Source organism: Phocoena sinus, chromosome 3, assembly GCF_008692025.1.
Source record: "Phocoena sinus isolate mPhoSin1 chromosome 3, mPhoSin1.pri, whole genome shotgun sequence".
Taxonomy (NCBI): domain Eukaryota; kingdom Metazoa; phylum Chordata; class Mammalia; order Artiodactyla; family Phocoenidae; genus Phocoena; species Phocoena sinus.
In genome coordinates, this window is record NC_045765.1 from 62,011,264 (window position 1) to 62,028,401 (window position 17,138).

General features: G+C 40.1%; 1 protein-coding gene across 2 annotated transcripts in view; it reads right to left on the minus strand.

Moving 5' to 3' along the window:
* Nucleotides 1-12,511: 12,511 nt before the first annotated feature.
* The window catches only part of RAD50 (RAD50 double strand break repair protein), a 99,215-nt gene continuing 94,588 nt past the window's right edge, over nt 12,512-17,138 (minus strand). Inside the window, exons 23-25 of one of the 2 annotated variants that reach the window (XM_032627516.1) lie at nt 16,755-16,897; nt 14,330-14,463; nt 12,512-12,863 (exon numbers count right to left, since the gene is read on the minus strand). In XM_032627516.1, the coding sequence (XP_032483407.1) occupies nt 12,677-12,863; nt 14,330-14,463; nt 16,755-16,897 (464 nt within the window). In that variant the 3' untranslated portion in view covers nt 12,512-12,676. The remainder of the gene's footprint in view (nt 12,864-14,329; nt 14,464-16,754; nt 16,898-17,138) is intronic. The other variant, XM_032627517.1, reaches the window with a different exon arrangement.

A 17,138-nucleotide genomic window follows, 5' to 3' on the forward strand; every position in this document is an offset into this window, starting at 1 on the left:
ATTACTGTTGAAATGGTCTACTTCTTCCTTTAATTCTGTCAGTTTTTCTTCATATATTTTGCATTCGGATATCTATTGTTAGGTGCACATATGTTTATAATTGTTATATCTTCCTGATGGATTGACTTTTCATCATTATAGAATGCCCTTCTCTGTCTTTAGTAACAGTTTTTGTCTTAAAATCTATTTTGCCTGATATAGTACAGCCACTCCAGCACTTTTGAGTACTGTTTGTGTGGAATTTCTTTTTCTGTCCTTTTATTTTCCACCTATTTGTGTCTTTGTATCTAAAGCATGTCTTTTATAGACAACATACAGTTGGACGTTTTTTTGGAAAAACTCATTCTCCTAACCTTTGCTTTCTGATTGGCATCTTTAGTCCATTTACATTTAGTGTAATGACTGATAATATAGGATTTATGTCTGCCATTTTGCTGTTTTTTTAAATTGCTATTTGTTTTCTGTCTGTCTCATGCCTTTATTGTTTTTCTTAGTCTTCCTTTACTCCTTTCTTTTGTGTTAGGTAGATAATTTTGAGTATACCATTTAAGTTTCTTTGTTTCTTCTACTATAGGTTTTTTGAATTATTTCCTTTGTGGTTGCCCTGGAGATTACAAGTTAGCATTTTAGCTTAGATGAATATCAACTTAATTTCTGTTTCAAAAGCTTCTATGTAGCCCAGTCTCCCCCTCCCCCATACTATTATTGTCATATAAATTATATCTTTATTCATTATAAGCCCATCAACAGTGTTTAAATTAATTCTTAATGCAGTTATCTTTTAAATCAGATAGGAAAACTGAATTATAAACCAAAATACATTTATACTTTTATATTACCTGTGTATTTACCTTTACTGGAGCTGTTTTACATGTGGATTTAAGTCTAGTTTTATTTCATTTCAGCCTGAAGGATTCTTTTAGCATTGTAGGGCAAGTCTGATGGAGACAAATTATCTTAGTTTTTATTTATCTGAAAATATCTTATTTTCTTTTGTTTTTGAAGGATAGTTTTACTGGATATAGAATTCTTGGTTACAGTCAGCCCTTTTAGTATGTCATCCCAGTATGACTTCTGGTTTCCACTGTTTCTAAGGAGAAGTCAACTGTTAATTTTATTGAGGCTTTTTCACTGCTTTGTCTTGCTCCTTCCAAAATTCTTTTGTTTTTTGACAGTTTGGCTAGGATGCATCTAAGTGCCAATCTCTTGAGGGTTTTTTTTTTTTTTTTGAGGTATAACTGGCGTATAACATTATTATTAGTTTCAGGTGTAAAACGTAATTCAAAAACTGTATATATTGCAAAATGATTACCACAATAAGTCTAGTTACATCACCATACATAGTTACAATTTTTTTTCTTGTGATGAGAACTTTTTAAGATCTAGTCTCTTAACAACTTTCAAATATGCAAGTATAGTGGCTATGCTGTACCTTATATCCTCATGACTTATTTATTTTACAACTGGAATTTATTTTTTCATTTTAACATCTTTATTGGAGTATAATTGCTTTACAATGGTATGTTAGTTTCAGCTTCACAACAAAATGAATCAGTTATATATATACATATGTTCCCATATCTCTTCCCGCTTGCGTCTCCCTCCCTCCCACCCTCCCTATCCCACCCCTCCAGGTGGTCACAAAGCACCGAGCTGATCTCCCTGTGCTATGCGGCTGCTTCCCACTAGCTATCTACCTTACGTTTGGTAGTGTATATATGTCCATGCCTCTCTCTCGCTTTGTCACAGTTTACCCTTCCCCCTCCCCATATCCTCAAGTCCATTCTCTAGTAAGTCTGTGTCCTTATTCCTGTTTCACCCCTAGGTTCTTCATGACATTTTTTTTCTTAAATTCCATATATATGTGTTAGCATACGGTATTTGTCTCTCTCTTTCTGACTTCACTCTGTATGACAGACTCTAAGTCTATCCACCTCATTACAAATAGCTCAATTTCGTTTCTTTTTATGGCTGAGTAATATTCCATTGTATATATGTGCCACATCTTCTTTATCCATTCATCCGATGATGGACACTTAGGTTGTTTCCATCTCCGGGCTATTGTAAATAGAGCTGCAATGAACATTTTGGTACTTGATTCTTTTTGAATTATGGTTTTCTCAGGGTATATGCCTAGTAGTGGGATTGCTGGGTCATATGGTAGTTCTATTTGTAGTTTTTTAAGGAACCTCCATACTGTTCTCCACAGTGGCTGTATCAATTTACATTCCCACCAACAGTGTAAGAGGGTTCCCTTTTCTCCACACCCTCTCCAACATTTATTGTTTCTAGATTTTTTGATGATGTCCATTCTGACTTGTGTGAGATGATATCTCATTGTAGTTTTTTACAACTGGAATTTTTAATCTTAGGATCTCCTTCACCCATTTCACACACACACACACACACACACCCCATCCTCCACCTCTACCAACCTGAAATCAGTTCTCTTCATCTATGAGCTGTTTTTTTGTTTGTATTTTAGGTTCCACATGTAAGTGAGATCATACAGTATTTGTCTTTCTCTGTTTATTTCACTTAGCATAATGCCCTCAAGGTCCATCCATGTCATTGCAGTGGCAAGATTTCCTTCCTTTATGGCTGAATTATACACGTGTGCACACAGCGACCCCCCCCCCCGCATTTTCTTTATTCACCTATCTGTTGATGAAGATTTAGGTGGTTTCCCTGTCCTGGCTATTATAAATGATGCTGCGGTGAACAATGGGGTACATATATCTTTTCAAGTTAGTGTTTTTGTTTTCTCCACATGAATACCCAGGAGTGGAATTGCTGGATCATATGGTAATCCTTTTTTTAATTTTTAAAGGAACCTCCATACTGTTTTCCATAGTGGCTGTACCAATTTACATTCCCACCAACAGTACACAAGCGTTCCCTTTTCTCTATATCCTTGCCAACACTTGTTATTTCTTGTCTTTTTGATAACACTCATTCTAACAGGTATGAAGTGATATTTCATTGTGGTTTTGATTTGCATGTCCCTGATGACTAGTGATGCTGGGCACTTTTTCATGTACCTGTTGGCCATCTAAATGTCTTCTTTGGAACAATGTCTTTTCAGATTACCTGTCCATTTTTAAAATCAGATTGTTGTTTTTTTGCTATTGAGTTGTATGAGTTCTTTATATATTTTGGATATTAACTCCTGATCAGATATATGATTTGCAAATATTTTCTCCCATTTGGTAGGTTTCCTTTTCTTTGTGTTAATGGTTTCCTTTGCTGTGCAGAAGCTTTTTTGATGTGGCCCCAGTTGTTGAGTTTTGCTTTTGTTGCCTTCATTTTTGGTGTCAAATCCAAAACCTCGTTGCCAAGACTGATGTCAAGGAATTAACCACCTATGTTTTCTTCTAGGACTTTTTTGGCTTCAGGTCTTATGTTCAAGTCTTTCATCCATTTTGAGTTAATTTTTGTGTACGGTGTAAGATAGTGGTCCAGTTTCAGTTTTCTGAATGTGGCTGTACAGTTTTCCCAACACCATTTATTGAAGAGACTGTCCTTTCCCCATTGTATATTCTTGGCTCCTTTGTCATAAAATTGACCATATATGTGTGGGTTTATTTCTTGGCTCTCTATTCTGTTCCATTGATTAATGTATCTGTTATTTTTTTGTTTGTTTTTTGGCTTTTTTTTGGAGGGGGGGCCACACCACATGGCATGTGAGAGCCTAGCTCCCGACCAGGGATCAAACCCACATCCCCTGTATTGGAAGTGCAGAGTCTTAACCACTGGACCACCAGGGAAGTCCCATGATGTGTCTGTTTTCTTGTCAATACCATACTGCTGTTTTGATTACTATAGCTTTGTAATACAGTTTGAGATTAGGGACCATGATGCTTCCATGATGCTTTGTGGTTCCATACAGATTTTAGGATTGTTAGTTCTATTGCTATGAAAAATGCCATTGGAATTTTGATAGGGATTGCATTGAATCTGTAGGTTGCTTTGGGAAGTATTATTATTATTATTTATTTATTTTTGGCTGTGTTGGGTCTTCATTGCTGCATGTGGGCTTTCTCTAGGTGTGCAGGCTTCAGTAGTTGTGGTTCGCAGGCTCCAGAGTGCAGGCTTAATAGTTGTGATACATGGGCTTAGTTGCTCCACGGCATGCGGGATCCTCCCGGACCAGGGCTCGAACCCGTGTCCCCTGCATTGGCAGGTGGATTCTTAACCACTGCGCCACCAGGGAAGTATTTTAACAATATTAATTCTTCCAATCCATGAACATGGAATATTGTTCCATTTACTTGTGTCATCTTCAATTTTCTTTCATCAATGTCTTGTAGTTTTCAGATTAAAGGTCTTTCATCTCCTTGGTTAAATTTATTCCTAGGTATTTTATGCTTTCTTATTGCAATTGTAAATTAGATTGTTTTCTTAATTCCTCTTTCTGATAGTTCATTATTAGTATATAAAAATGGAACAGATTTTTATATATTGCTTTTGTATTCTGCAACTTTACTGATTTATTAGTTCTAACAGGTTTTTTTTTTAATGATGTTTAGGGTGTTCTATTATTATAATATCATGTTATCTTCAAATAATGACAGTTTTACTTCTTCCTATTTGGACTTCCAATACTATGTTGAATAAAAGTGGCAAGAATGGTCACCCTTGTTTTGTGCCTGATCTTAGGGGGAAAGCTTTCAGCTTTTCACTGATGAGTATGACGTTAGCTGTTGGGTCTTTGAGTTTATTCTGTTGGGTAGGCCGAAAGGTTCATTTGGGTTTTTCAGTTTGTTCAGTTTCTTGGATATGACAATTAACATTTATCATAAAATTTCAGAACTTTTTGGCCACTAGTTCTTCAAATGTTCTTTCTGCCCCTTTCTCTTTGCTCCTTCTGGGATTCCTGTTAAGTTTGGTGGGCTTGGTATGTTAGTATGCTTGACAGTGTCTCAGGTCTCTGACTTTCTGTTCATTTTTCTTTATTCTTTTTCTTTCTGTTCCTCAGACTGGATAATCTTAATTGAGCGGTTTTCAAGTTCACTGATTCTTCTGTCATTTTAAATCTGCCGTTTAGCTCCTCTAGTGAATTTTTATTTCAGTTATTGTATTTTTGAACTCTATATTTCTATTTGGTTCTTTTAAAAATAATTTCTACTTCCTTAATGGTAGTCTCCATTTGGTGAGATGTCATTCTCATACTTTAATTCTTTAGACATGATTTTCTTTAGTTCCTTGAACATATTTATAAAAGCTGATTTAAAGTCTTTATCTGGGCTTCCTCAGGGACAGTTTCTGTTGACTGCTTTTTTTTTTTTTTCTGTTTATGGGCCATATATTCCTGTTTCTTTGCATGCCTTATAATTTCTTGTTGGAAATTGGACATTTAAAGTAATATGTGTTGGGCTTCCCTGGTGGCACAGTGGTTGAGAGTCCACCTGCCGATGCAGGGGACACGGGTTCGTGCCCTGGTCTGGGAAGATCCCACATGCCGCGGAGCGGCTGGGTCTGTGAGCCATGGCCGCTGAGCCTGCGCGTCCGGAGCCTGTGCTCTGCAACGGGAGAGGCCACAACAGTGAGAGGCCCGCATACTGCAAAAAAAAAAAAGGTAATATGTGTAAACTCTGAAAATCAGATTACCCTCTCCCCAGGGTTTGTAATTGTTGCTTTGTTTAGTGACTTTCCTGGGCCAATTTTGTAAAGCTGTATTCTTTCTCATATGTGGTCACTGAAGTCTCAGCTTAGTGGTATATTGATGATTGGACAGAGATTTCTTTTAATGCCTTGAACTAATAAATTTCCAAGCTTTTGTTGAAGAGCTTTGTCTGTGTGAGAGACAGTTTGTTCAGTCATGTTAATGCTGCAGAAAGCAATTTACAACTGGGCCTTTGCCTTTACTTCTTGCATAAGTAGTTTCAAGGTCAGCCAGAGGTCAGTGCTTAGGGCCTTCTCAGGTCTTCCCTGAGTATGCACAAAGCTCTGACACACACACAAACTTCTGGACTCCTAGGAACATGTTCAAGCTTGTCAAAGCTGCCATGGACATCTGCTTCCCCTATGTTTCTCTTTAAGTTTCTTGGTTACTCTCTTGTTGGCCTCAGTTAGTAATGCTGCCTTGGGCAGCTGCAATATTAACTAATCATCACTGATTGCCTACAACAGGTAGGGCTGTTTGCACAGTGAGCTGGAGTCAGGTTGAATACAGACCAGCCATGAGGATGGAGATTTTCAGCGAGCTGCCAGCCAGGTCAAACAGTGGCAGTTCTGTGGCGCTGAAGATTTTGGGGAACTCCACATCCATTCTGCTCTCTCCGGTGGTTGCTGCTTTCACAGGTACTGTAGTTATGGTGCTTTTGGTCTTCAAAGCTACAACAAAGACAGGGCGAGGGGAATGGGTTTAGGGGAGGTTAAAATGCAATTGGCTTTTCTTCCCGAGATTCAGCTGTTTTTTTTGAACAAGCAATCCTTGGCTTGTTGCAAGCCTTTAGTTAATTTCCTAAGTTCTGCAAAAGTGTATTTTGACAGTTTTTGCCATTGTTTTCATTGGTTTTATGGAGATTTTTGGTGGACCTTACTCTTCCCTTATTCCCTATCTTCTTCCCACTTTTTCCCTTCCCTTACATCCGTAAAGGAAGTAGAACACCTTTACATACTAAAACCATAAATTTACACTGATATTTGGATTCAGTCCAACACTACAGGGTTCTTTTTATAGCCTTTCCCCTTTCTTGATATACAAACATCTTTCTCTAACAGTGAGAAACTCAGTTATTATCTACAATATATGTATGGATTTGATTTTACTATGTAAAGTGGTTTCAGAACTACTAACCCAAACCCCTGTGAGAAACACATTTGATTTACTTTTAAAAAGATGACTGACTGCTGGGTTGAGAACAAATTGTGAGGGGCAGGACCAAATTAGTGAGAGCAGTTAGGTGGTTACTCAGATTATTTATGTTAGAGATGATGATGGCTTGGACCAAAGCAGTGGTGGTTTAGATGGTGAGGCATGGTCAGATTCTGGATATAATATTAAAGTTAAATCCATAGTATTAAGCTGATGGCTTGAATGTGGGATATGAGATAAACAGAAAAATGAAGGAGATGTCAAGACTTTTTCCTGAGCAATTGGAAGAATGGAGTTATCATTCTTCCAAAGCTATGGGAGGTGCAGGTTCTGGGCCAAAGTTTCTGGGTCATTTTAAGTATCAGATGTCTATTAGATATTCAAGTGCAACTAGATATCCAGTAAGGCAGCTGAATATGAGTTTAAATGAGTTTGGACTGGAGACACATTTGAGGAGTCAGCACCTACAAGACTGTTAAAGGAGCTGTCAGTGCTCTCCCTCTGTCCCAAAGCTGCTGCTGTTATCTATACCTCTGTCAAAAGGCTTTTTCTTACCCTTTTCTTTTCTTGTTTTAAAAACTGTGGAAGGCAGCTCTGTGGAAGATGCACACAGAAAGCCAGTAGCTAACATGCCCTGGAATAGCCCTCAGTTAGTGACTCTTGGGACTTGGTATATATTGATAAATACCCCAGCTCTCTTGCTTCTCGGGTGGGATAATTTTGAGGCATACGTTTTGCCAAATTTCCCACGTTCCCTGTGGGATTAAACTCCGAATTGCCTACTACAGTAGCTGGTTTAAGAACACACTATTCATTGGCTGCTTTCTCTTCATTATAATTCCCCATTTCCTACTGTTTACTTTTGCTTGAATCACTGTTTCAGGTTTTGATTCTGGGAGAACTCAAACTAAGGTAATAATTTTTTTGTACTCTTATTATTTTTTAATAGATTTATTTATTTATTTATATTTTTTGGCTGCGTTGGGTCTTCGTTACTGCACGCAGGCTTTCTCTAGTTGTGGCAAGCAGGGGCTACTCTTCGTTGCAGTGCACGGGCTTCTCATTGCACTGGCTTCTCTTGTTGTGGAGCACAGGCTTTAGGTGCGTGGGCTTCAGTAATTGTGGCTTGTGGGCTCTAGAGCACAGGCTCAGTAGTTGTGACATATGGGCTTAGTTGCTCCCTGGCATGTGGGATATTCCTGGACCAGGGCTCGAACCCGTGTCCCCTGCACTAGCAGGTATATCCTTCACCACTGTGCCACCAGGGGAGTCCCAAGATAATTTAAAGTTGTGAGACTGGATGAGGTCACCAAGTAAGTAAGTGTGAGAAGAAAACAGTACAGATGCAGACTGGGCACTAAAGCAGGGCAACAACAAAAGGTCAGGGAAATATGGAACCAGCAAAGGAAACTGCATGTGCAGGGAGAAGGCAGAGTCCTATTTAGCCAGGGTTGGAGACTGTGAGAAAAGTTTGAGGACAGAAGAGGGACAAGACAGTTGAGGGTCTATGCAAGACAGTGATATAAGGATGGACCATGGAATTTAAGCTGTAAAAGGAGAGAAGTACAGGCATGAGGGAAGTGAAGAACTGAAAAAGTGGTAGAATCAATGGATTGACATTCTGGAGGGCTCAAAGAATTGCTGGAGCTGGAGACCCCAGGAGTGAACTGTAAAGATACGAGAGGTTGTTGGAGTGAGATACTTAAAATGGAGATATGGAGGGTTGCAGTTATTGTTGTTAAAGAACTGGAATCTAGAGTAAGACTATGGAGCGTCTCCTCGCTGGAGGAAAGAGCAAGGATCTGAGAGGCCAGGAGGGTTGTATTAGATCATCATTTGGATTCTGAAATCACCGATGATTATGAAATTAGTATTAGGAGAATAATTCTCAACTGGGAGCTAAAATTGTCAATGAATAAGCAGGAGTGACCAGGCTGGGGGCTAAAGATAATTGCAACAAGAAAGAGTAAACTGATGATATGAGGCTTTTCTTGAATATACACATAGCACATTTATGTGCCAGGCAGTTTTAAAAGTCACTTAATAAACTCAAAATGGAATAAAGACCTAAATGTAAGGCCAGACACTGTAAAACTCTTAGAGGAAAACATAGGCAGAACACTCTATGACATAAATCACAGCAAGATCCTTTTTGTGACCCACCTCCTAGAGAAATGGAAATAAAAACAAAAATAAATGGGACCTAATGAAATTTCAAAGCTTTTGCACAGCAAAGGAAACCATAAACCAGATGAAAAGACAACCCTCAGAATGGGAGAAAAGGTCTGCAAACGAAGCAACTGACAAAGGATTAATCTCTAAAATTTACAAGCAGCTCATGCAGCTCAATATCAAAAAAAAAAAACCCAATCCAAAAATGGGCAGAAGATCTAAACAGACATTTCTCCAAAGAAGATATACAGATTGTCAACAAACACATGAAAGGATGCTCAACATCACGAATCATTAGAGAAATGCAAATCAAAACTACAATGAGGTATCACCTCACACTAGTCAGAATGGCCATCATCAAAAAATCTACAAACATTAAATGCTGGAGAGGGTGTGGAGAAAGGGAACCCTCTTGCACTGTTGGTGGGAATGTAAACTGATACAGCCACTATGGAGAACTAAAAATAGAACTACCATATGACCCAGCAATCCCTCTACTGGGCATATAACCTAGAAAACCATAATCCAAAAAGTCATGTACCACAATGTTCATTACAGCACTATTCACAATGGCCAGGACATGGAAGCAACCTAATTGTCCATCAACAGATGAATGGATAAAGAAGATGTGGCACATATATACAATGGAATATTACTCAGCCATAAAAAGGAACGAAATTGAGTTTACAATGTAGTGAGGTGGGTGGACCTAGAGTCTGTCATACAGAGTGAAGTAAGTCAGAAAGAGAAAAATACCGTATGCTAACACATACATATGGAATCTAAAAAAAACCCAAAAATGGTTCTGAGGAACCTAGGGACAGGACAAGAATAAAGACACAGACGTAGAGAATGGACCTGAGGACATGGGGAGGGGTAAGGGTAAGGGTAAGCTGAGACCAAGTGAGAGAGTGGCACTGACATATATACACTACCAAACGTAAAATAGCTAGCTAGTGGGAATCAGCCGCATAGCACAGGGAGATCATCTCCATGCTTTGTGACTACCTAGAGGGGTGTTATAGGGAGGGTGGGAGGGAGCCGCAAGAGGGAGGGGATATGGGGATATATGTATATGTATAGCCGATTCACTTTGTTATACAGCAGCAACTAACACAACAATGTAAAGCGATTATACTCAAATAAAGATGTAAAAAAAAAAAGTCATTTAATCCTCATAACAATGCTACAAGATAGGCGCCGTTTTAGATGCTTTTACAGATAGGGAAACAGGAGCAAGAGGATAAATGACTTGCCCAAGGTCCCAAAGCTAGTAAATGGTGGTGCTAGAATTTAAGTGGAAATAGTGGTGCTAGAATTTAAGTCTGTGAGTCTGGCTCATATTCTTTACCTCCATACTGTGATGCCTATTCATCTCAAGTGTATGTGTGGGGTTAATGGAGGATGATGTAGAAGCAGCAATGAAAAGCTTAAAAATGGCACTAACACCACCTCCAAGCCCACTGATACAAGGGAAATGGGAGAGAAAGCCACTCTCAAAAGGGCTGTGAGGGAAGTCACATCGTCAGGGGAAACCAGACTTGAAATTGGGAAGTCTGTTTTAATTTGTAAATAACTTTGTTTCATTTGCCTATATTTATCTTGTATTGCCTTGTCATTTCTTGTTGCAATGGCTAGAGCTTTCAAAAGTATGTTGATAGAAGCTACCTGTTTTCTTTATTTAATGGAAAATATTTCATCTTTTGCTATTAAGATGACTGTTAATTTTTAATTCATGACAACACTAAAAATATTTTTATTCTTTGCAAAAGTATGAGTTTACTAAAGCTAGGAGATGTTGAATTTTATCAAATAATGGTCAGTGTTAAGTGTCTATCAGAATTTTTCCCCTTTGGCTTTATTATGGTGATGATTTGTAAACAGTTATCTTCTGAAATATTCTTGCATTCCTGGGATAAAGACACCTTGGTTATTATGTATGTTTAATAGATGAGTGGAATTGATTTGTTCTTAATTTATGAATTCCTGGATGTGTCCTCTGAGTGAGATTGGTCTGCTGTTTTTTTCTCATGGTACCTTTGTTGATATCATGCTAGTTTGGCTAATAATGGTGATTTTAGTTTTTCAAAGCTAATTAGGATGACTGAACATTGTCAGTCAGTGGACAAGAAGCAGATGGCTGGAGTGGTGGCTCTGCTGCTTGGCCCTTTCATCCATGGATTGGGTAAGGGTCTGGATCAGACTTTCTCAACCAGCATTCTTTCTGTGAACCACAGAACATAAAAAATGATAAGTAACCTTTTTTCAATTGTCTCAAGGATAGTAGTAACTCGTATATTACATACACAGAAATTGATTATATATACAGTGGATAGTGTGTTAGTTTTCTATTGCTGCTGTAAAAAATAAGCACAAACTCAGCAGCTTAAAACAAGTATTATTCTCTTATGTAATTCTGAAGGCTAAAAGTCTGAAAATCAGTATACTGGGCTAAAAGTCAAGGTGTCAGCAGGGCTGGTTCCTTTTGGAGGCTCTGCGGGACGAGTCTGTTGCTTCGCCTTTTTCAGCTTCTAGTGGTCGCCACGTGGTTCTTGGCTCCTAGTGATTGTGCCACATGACCGACTGACTGACTCTAAAAGTCTAATTCGAAAGTGCATCACTTGGTAGCATTCTATGTGGAATGCTTGTGAAAGGCTTCAAGTTGTCAGCTGGCAATTCCAGGGAAAGGGTATGATTAGGCTCTTATTAGAAACAACATCTGGAATGAAAATGAGGCCTGCTTTTCCAGGCCTGCTTGGACCCCACGGGGAGCCAGTTTTGACTTTGAGCGAGCTCTGCTTTCCTTCCACACCAGCGTTGCATACTTGGAGAGCAATCGGGATTCATGGTAAGGCCAAACTGATAAATAGCATAGACATATGGGAAAGTTACAGACTCCTTCATGAATGCAGGTCAGGCCCCAAGTGAAGAGAGGCCTTGCTCTTGGGCAGAGCTTTCCAAACGTGGATGTGCACAGTGGGGAACTTGCTCCCTCTAGAAAGAGCCCAGGTTTGGATGACTACCTAGTAGGGATATGTGGGGAGGGAAGACAGTGGGTATTGGGTTAGATAATTAAGGTTCTTTTCAAACCCTGAAGCCCCCATTCGACTACTTCAAATTTTAGTTGGGGAAACTGAGGCCCTGAGAGGGAGAGGTCACTTACCCAGATTTATAAAGTTAAGAGCAGAGCCAAATATTAATATTCGGTCATTTCTGTCATCTTCAGATATTAATACTGATAACACAGTTTTTTAAACCATATCCAAAGAAATAAATTTACAGGTAACACTTAATGCTGACTTTTTAAATGCCCAAGCCATAAAGTATCCAGGCAGAGAACTGCTTCTCACTAATGCTTTGAGAAGTGAAAGGCGAGTAAGAAGCTTCAGGTCCCATAGACTCCTTCATCAGTGCTAGGAAGGGAAGCAGGGAAGCTGAGTCCAACTGTGCTGCTGTTGAGCCCCACAGGCCTGTCAGAGGCTGCCTGGAGGGGGATGAAGTTCAGGGAATCAGTCCAAATTCCATGTGAAAAAATTTTAATGATTTTTGAACCTCTCAGACAGACATTAAAAACCCTAGACACAAGGCTTATTTGAAAGAACGTATTTTCATATTGACTCAATACCAGAAATAAGCAGTTGGCTGAGGACCCATGTTTCTAAGGCATATAAATCTTGAATGTTTTTAATGAACATTAGATCCTAGGGAACTAATACTGCATTTCACGATCTCTGAGCACTGATCAATGTTCTTCTTGATCCTGTAGAATTTCTCCACATATTCAGAACGCCCTAAGAGCTCCACAAAATCTTCATCATGAGTGATCACCAGAAGCTGGAAGTTACGCTGCTGTGAGCGACTTTTTATTATCCTGAAACAATATATTTATAACATTTTATTACTAAAGAACATACATGACCCTTCCTTTTATTTGAAAAAAGCACTGAGAACCTTGTCAGACACATAAATGTATGCTGTGTGTGATGACCAGGTTTTTCCTGTGCTGTGTGAGTATCAGGGAGGGCCTCTGACAGCCCTGCAGGAAGTGGCGGGGGGAAAGGGGGTGTGGATCCAGGCCTTCAGCCCAGCCAGGTAGCAGTCCCATCTCCTCTCCAGACAGTGGGGATGCATGACTCTTCACTCAGGTCTGGCTTAGAGACTGGTGAGAATACATGATCTAGTTTATTCTTAAAGCAGGTGGAAATGTTTAATTGAGTTTTCCTTAGTATCTGTGCTGCTCAACTTTTGGGGTCTGATTATTCCTTTGCCTGGGGTTTTCTTGACCTGATACTAGTTTTCTCTGGAAGAAAATTACATTAAAAAAAAAAAAAAGACAAAGACTACAGGCAAGGGGAATAACACTGTGAGCCCCACTGCCTTCTTAGGAGCTGGGTCTACTTAGAATTCTGCCACCACCAGTCACTGGATGCATCACTGGTATGACACACAGGGGGCCTGAGTGGGTGTACTGAGAACATTTTTGCTCGTTATCTATGTGCTGAGGTAATTAGTTACGCATCTGAGACTTGAAAGACTTTTTCTTTTACCTAACCACTTATTTATCCCTTGCCTGGAGCTGGATGCACTTAGGTTTCAAAAGCACCAGCCCTTACTTGTTGGTCACACGGGACTACTGAGAGATGGCTGGAGAAAGGTGGCTCTGTGGCTGCTCAAGTCTCCTTCTGGTTCCATCCCTGCTATCACACAGGAAATGTTTTCTCTGCTAGAAGGAGTCTGTCTGGAGCAAGAAGTACCCCAAATAGCTTCTCTACCTCACAGAAAGTGCCTTTCCTCTGCCAGCACAGCCCATAAGCAAGGGCTGCCTATCCCTAGAGCGTGCACCCACCACAGGTGAACTATGGTAAAAAGTGTATGCAGTTTTACCCCCTGGATTCTACTTCACCACTAATACACTTTTTGAGTAAGCACTGTCATTCCTCATAGATGCTGACACACGTGAGAAGCTGGGGAAATAGTCTAAAACCCACTGTCACTACTGTTACCACCTAGAAAGGCTTTAGCAGGGAATGCTAACTCCTGTACAGGACATGTGGGCCCCTCTGGTGGGTTTACAGGAAAACCAAACCAAGCCAGGAGACCCTCACCATGGGTTTCCCTATGAACACTCTTGGGGAGATGCAGGATGTGTCTGGGGTGGCTGTTCACCATGTAGTTCTTTTTTTAAGCATCTGAAGAATTACGATCCAGGTAAAGCCTAAGGTCTGGCAAAACCAGTTTCCTCAAGGAAGACACATCTGCAGAGGATTTGCATCATAGAATTCTCTTAACCTTACTTTAAAAACTATCATAACTTGGCCCCAAATTTGAGGTACTTACTCAACCAGAGCATGTGCAAGAGATTCAATGTTTTCTCGGTCAAGATTTGTCGTTGGCTCATCCAAAGCAAGGATGCCACAGTTTAAGCAGAATGTTTCAGCCAGGGCTAGGCGAATGATGAGTGAGGCTAATACCTGGAACAAAAGCACCAGAGCTTAGCTGCACTGCACATTTTTCTCATTCACCTTAGAAAAGCAGGCAGACCTGGCATAATGTCTTTAGAAGGGAAAGGTGGGGCAATGTCACAGGATCACTGACCTTAGGTAAATCACTGCTCTTTTGTTTGGGAGAGCCTGGCACTGTGACCAAGGTGAACTATCTTTGCATTATCTCATCCTATCATTTGCAATGAAATACAATGCTAAAAGCAGTGCTGACCCTGCACAAACACCTCACATCAGCTACAACAAAACTTCAAATTACAGACTTGAATCAGAAATGCATTAACATTTATCTGTAACTAGTAATTTTAATAATGCTATAAGATTAACAACCTTAAAAATTCATGACCTGGCTATTTTCCTGATAATGAGATTTGTTAGAAAACTTAGACATAATACATTTTCCAGAGCCTCACAGACACCTTTTCTCTCAGAGACATCTTTAAATCTCTATGTTCTGTGAGATCTATGGCTCCCAAAGAGGCACCACTGCTCTAACCCACACTTAAATGTTCATGTGTATGATTCTGAGGGGGAGCGGGAAAGGAAGGGAGGGGGAAAAGTACCAGGAGTACAGAAGTATGGTTTTATTTAAGCTTGACTGTAGGAAATCCAAGCAACCCAAACTATGAGGCACTTTTGTGGTTAACAGAAGCCTAATACTAAACTAGGCCACTGCTGAAGCCATCTGAGGGTACAAGGGACAAAGAATTAAGAGTGAAGAACTAGTTTAGGAAGTATTCACTACTTTCTGTGTGAGATGTAATGCCCCCTCCACCACCCACCCCAATTTGTGAGTGAAGGAGCATCAGTGAGTGAGTTAGTGATTTTAGAGCACTTTATAGCTTTGCTCTGACGCTGGCCCTTTGGGGATGGGCACTTCTGCTGCCACCTGCACCACCACCCACTCAGAGTGGGATATGACTGGAGCTCCTGGCCCACCTCTACCAAACCATTTGTCTATTCTGTCACCCAAAACCAGGGAAGCAATTACTGCTAATTAATTTTTATAATTTGGAGTAGCTATAGGAAATCTGCTTTTGTTCAGAAAGTATTTTTAATCCAAACGGACATGTTTCAAACCATTTTCTCATTCATAATTACCACAAAAAATCATCAATGCAAGCAGGGGATACTGCCTGTAGATCACAAATTTGTCATTTTTGCAGACTATGATTAAGATAATAATCTGCAGATGCCTTATAAGTTGGTATCAGCTGTCCGGGTTGATGACAAAATGCATACATGCATAGAGTGTCTTTAAGCAAAAATTGCAAACCTTTTATGAAAGTAACTCTGATAATGTGAGCATCCGTTTCTGGAACTATAAAATTTTGTTAAGAATGTCAGGGGTCCAGAGATGTTATCAAGTATAATGTTCTGCTTCTAATCTGAAAGGAGGAAGCTCAAAAACCTTTAACATCTTTTTACAAACCAGTGCACAGTGAAAGAACCCAGCCTTGTACCCTAAGGATGCAGGTCCCACTTTCCCAACTCTTTGAAGCTTTATTCCTCTGTGCTCTACATATCCAACACCCAGGCTATCCTCCCAGAGCTTCCTGTAGAGCTAGATGGTCTGGCCCAGCACTGAGTCCCTGTGTATGTGGTGGTGGGGACAGAGGCACCTGTGGGTATTAAAGCCTTTGACCCTGGCAGACCCTTCTTTTAGATGGTCCTCAGGCCCAAAGGCTAGGCTGGGAGTGGTGGTGAGGACTCAGTCCTATGATGAGGCTACCTTCTCAACTAGACTCTCACTTATTGTAATGCCTCCTCTGGCTCAATCTAGGATCTGGTTTGCTAATACTGTATGTCACTGATTCTAAAACATACCCTTCCCCCACGCTTTGACTTCTCTGAAATGAGGATGCATCTTACAATTACAATTGAATTTTTTCTTTCTTGGTGTCACATAAAATAGTGGTGTGTCTATAACTGATAACCCAGTAAGCTTATTCTCATAAGGAGTGCTGTGGAACAATGAATGGTTTTCAACTTCTTGGTTTACATTTAGGCTATCCTGTGAGACTGTTTCAGGCCCCTCTTCTATAAACCTACTTTACATAATGTTGCAGGAAATGCTGGTTAGAATTGAGAGAGTGTAATGAGAGTGACCGAGGTGATTCACTTTACATGGCAGCAAGGAGTGCTGTAAGGAGCTTCCTACCATTCAAGGGCAACTTTGGGTGCTTCCACTGCACTGACAATGATTCCTCTTTTTCAATTCTCTGTGTACAGGTGGTTCCCTAGGCTCTTGAGATACCTGCCTTTTGTCCGGCACTGCATCGTCCTCGCATATCCAAGGGCGTGTCTCCCTTTAGCATCACCACTCGGTAGTTGTAATTCCGCCTTTTATCAGAAGCTGATACATTTTCATCGGCATCAGATCGAATTTCTATGTATTCAATATCTGACACAGAAAGAAGAAGATTTTAGGGGAACCTACACTCTGCAGCCTTTTGTCACTTGCAAACCTTATCAAAGTAAGTTACAAGCAACATGCGAGGCTGACATTACCAGAGGAAAACACTGGCTGGTTTGGAAACTTTTTCTCTGGTGATGAAGATTCCTGGCCAGAAGCAACCAGATGCCCCAACCCTCAGTCTCAGAGGTGACTTTTTCTTAGTTCCCCTATTAAGAGTTTCCTCCTG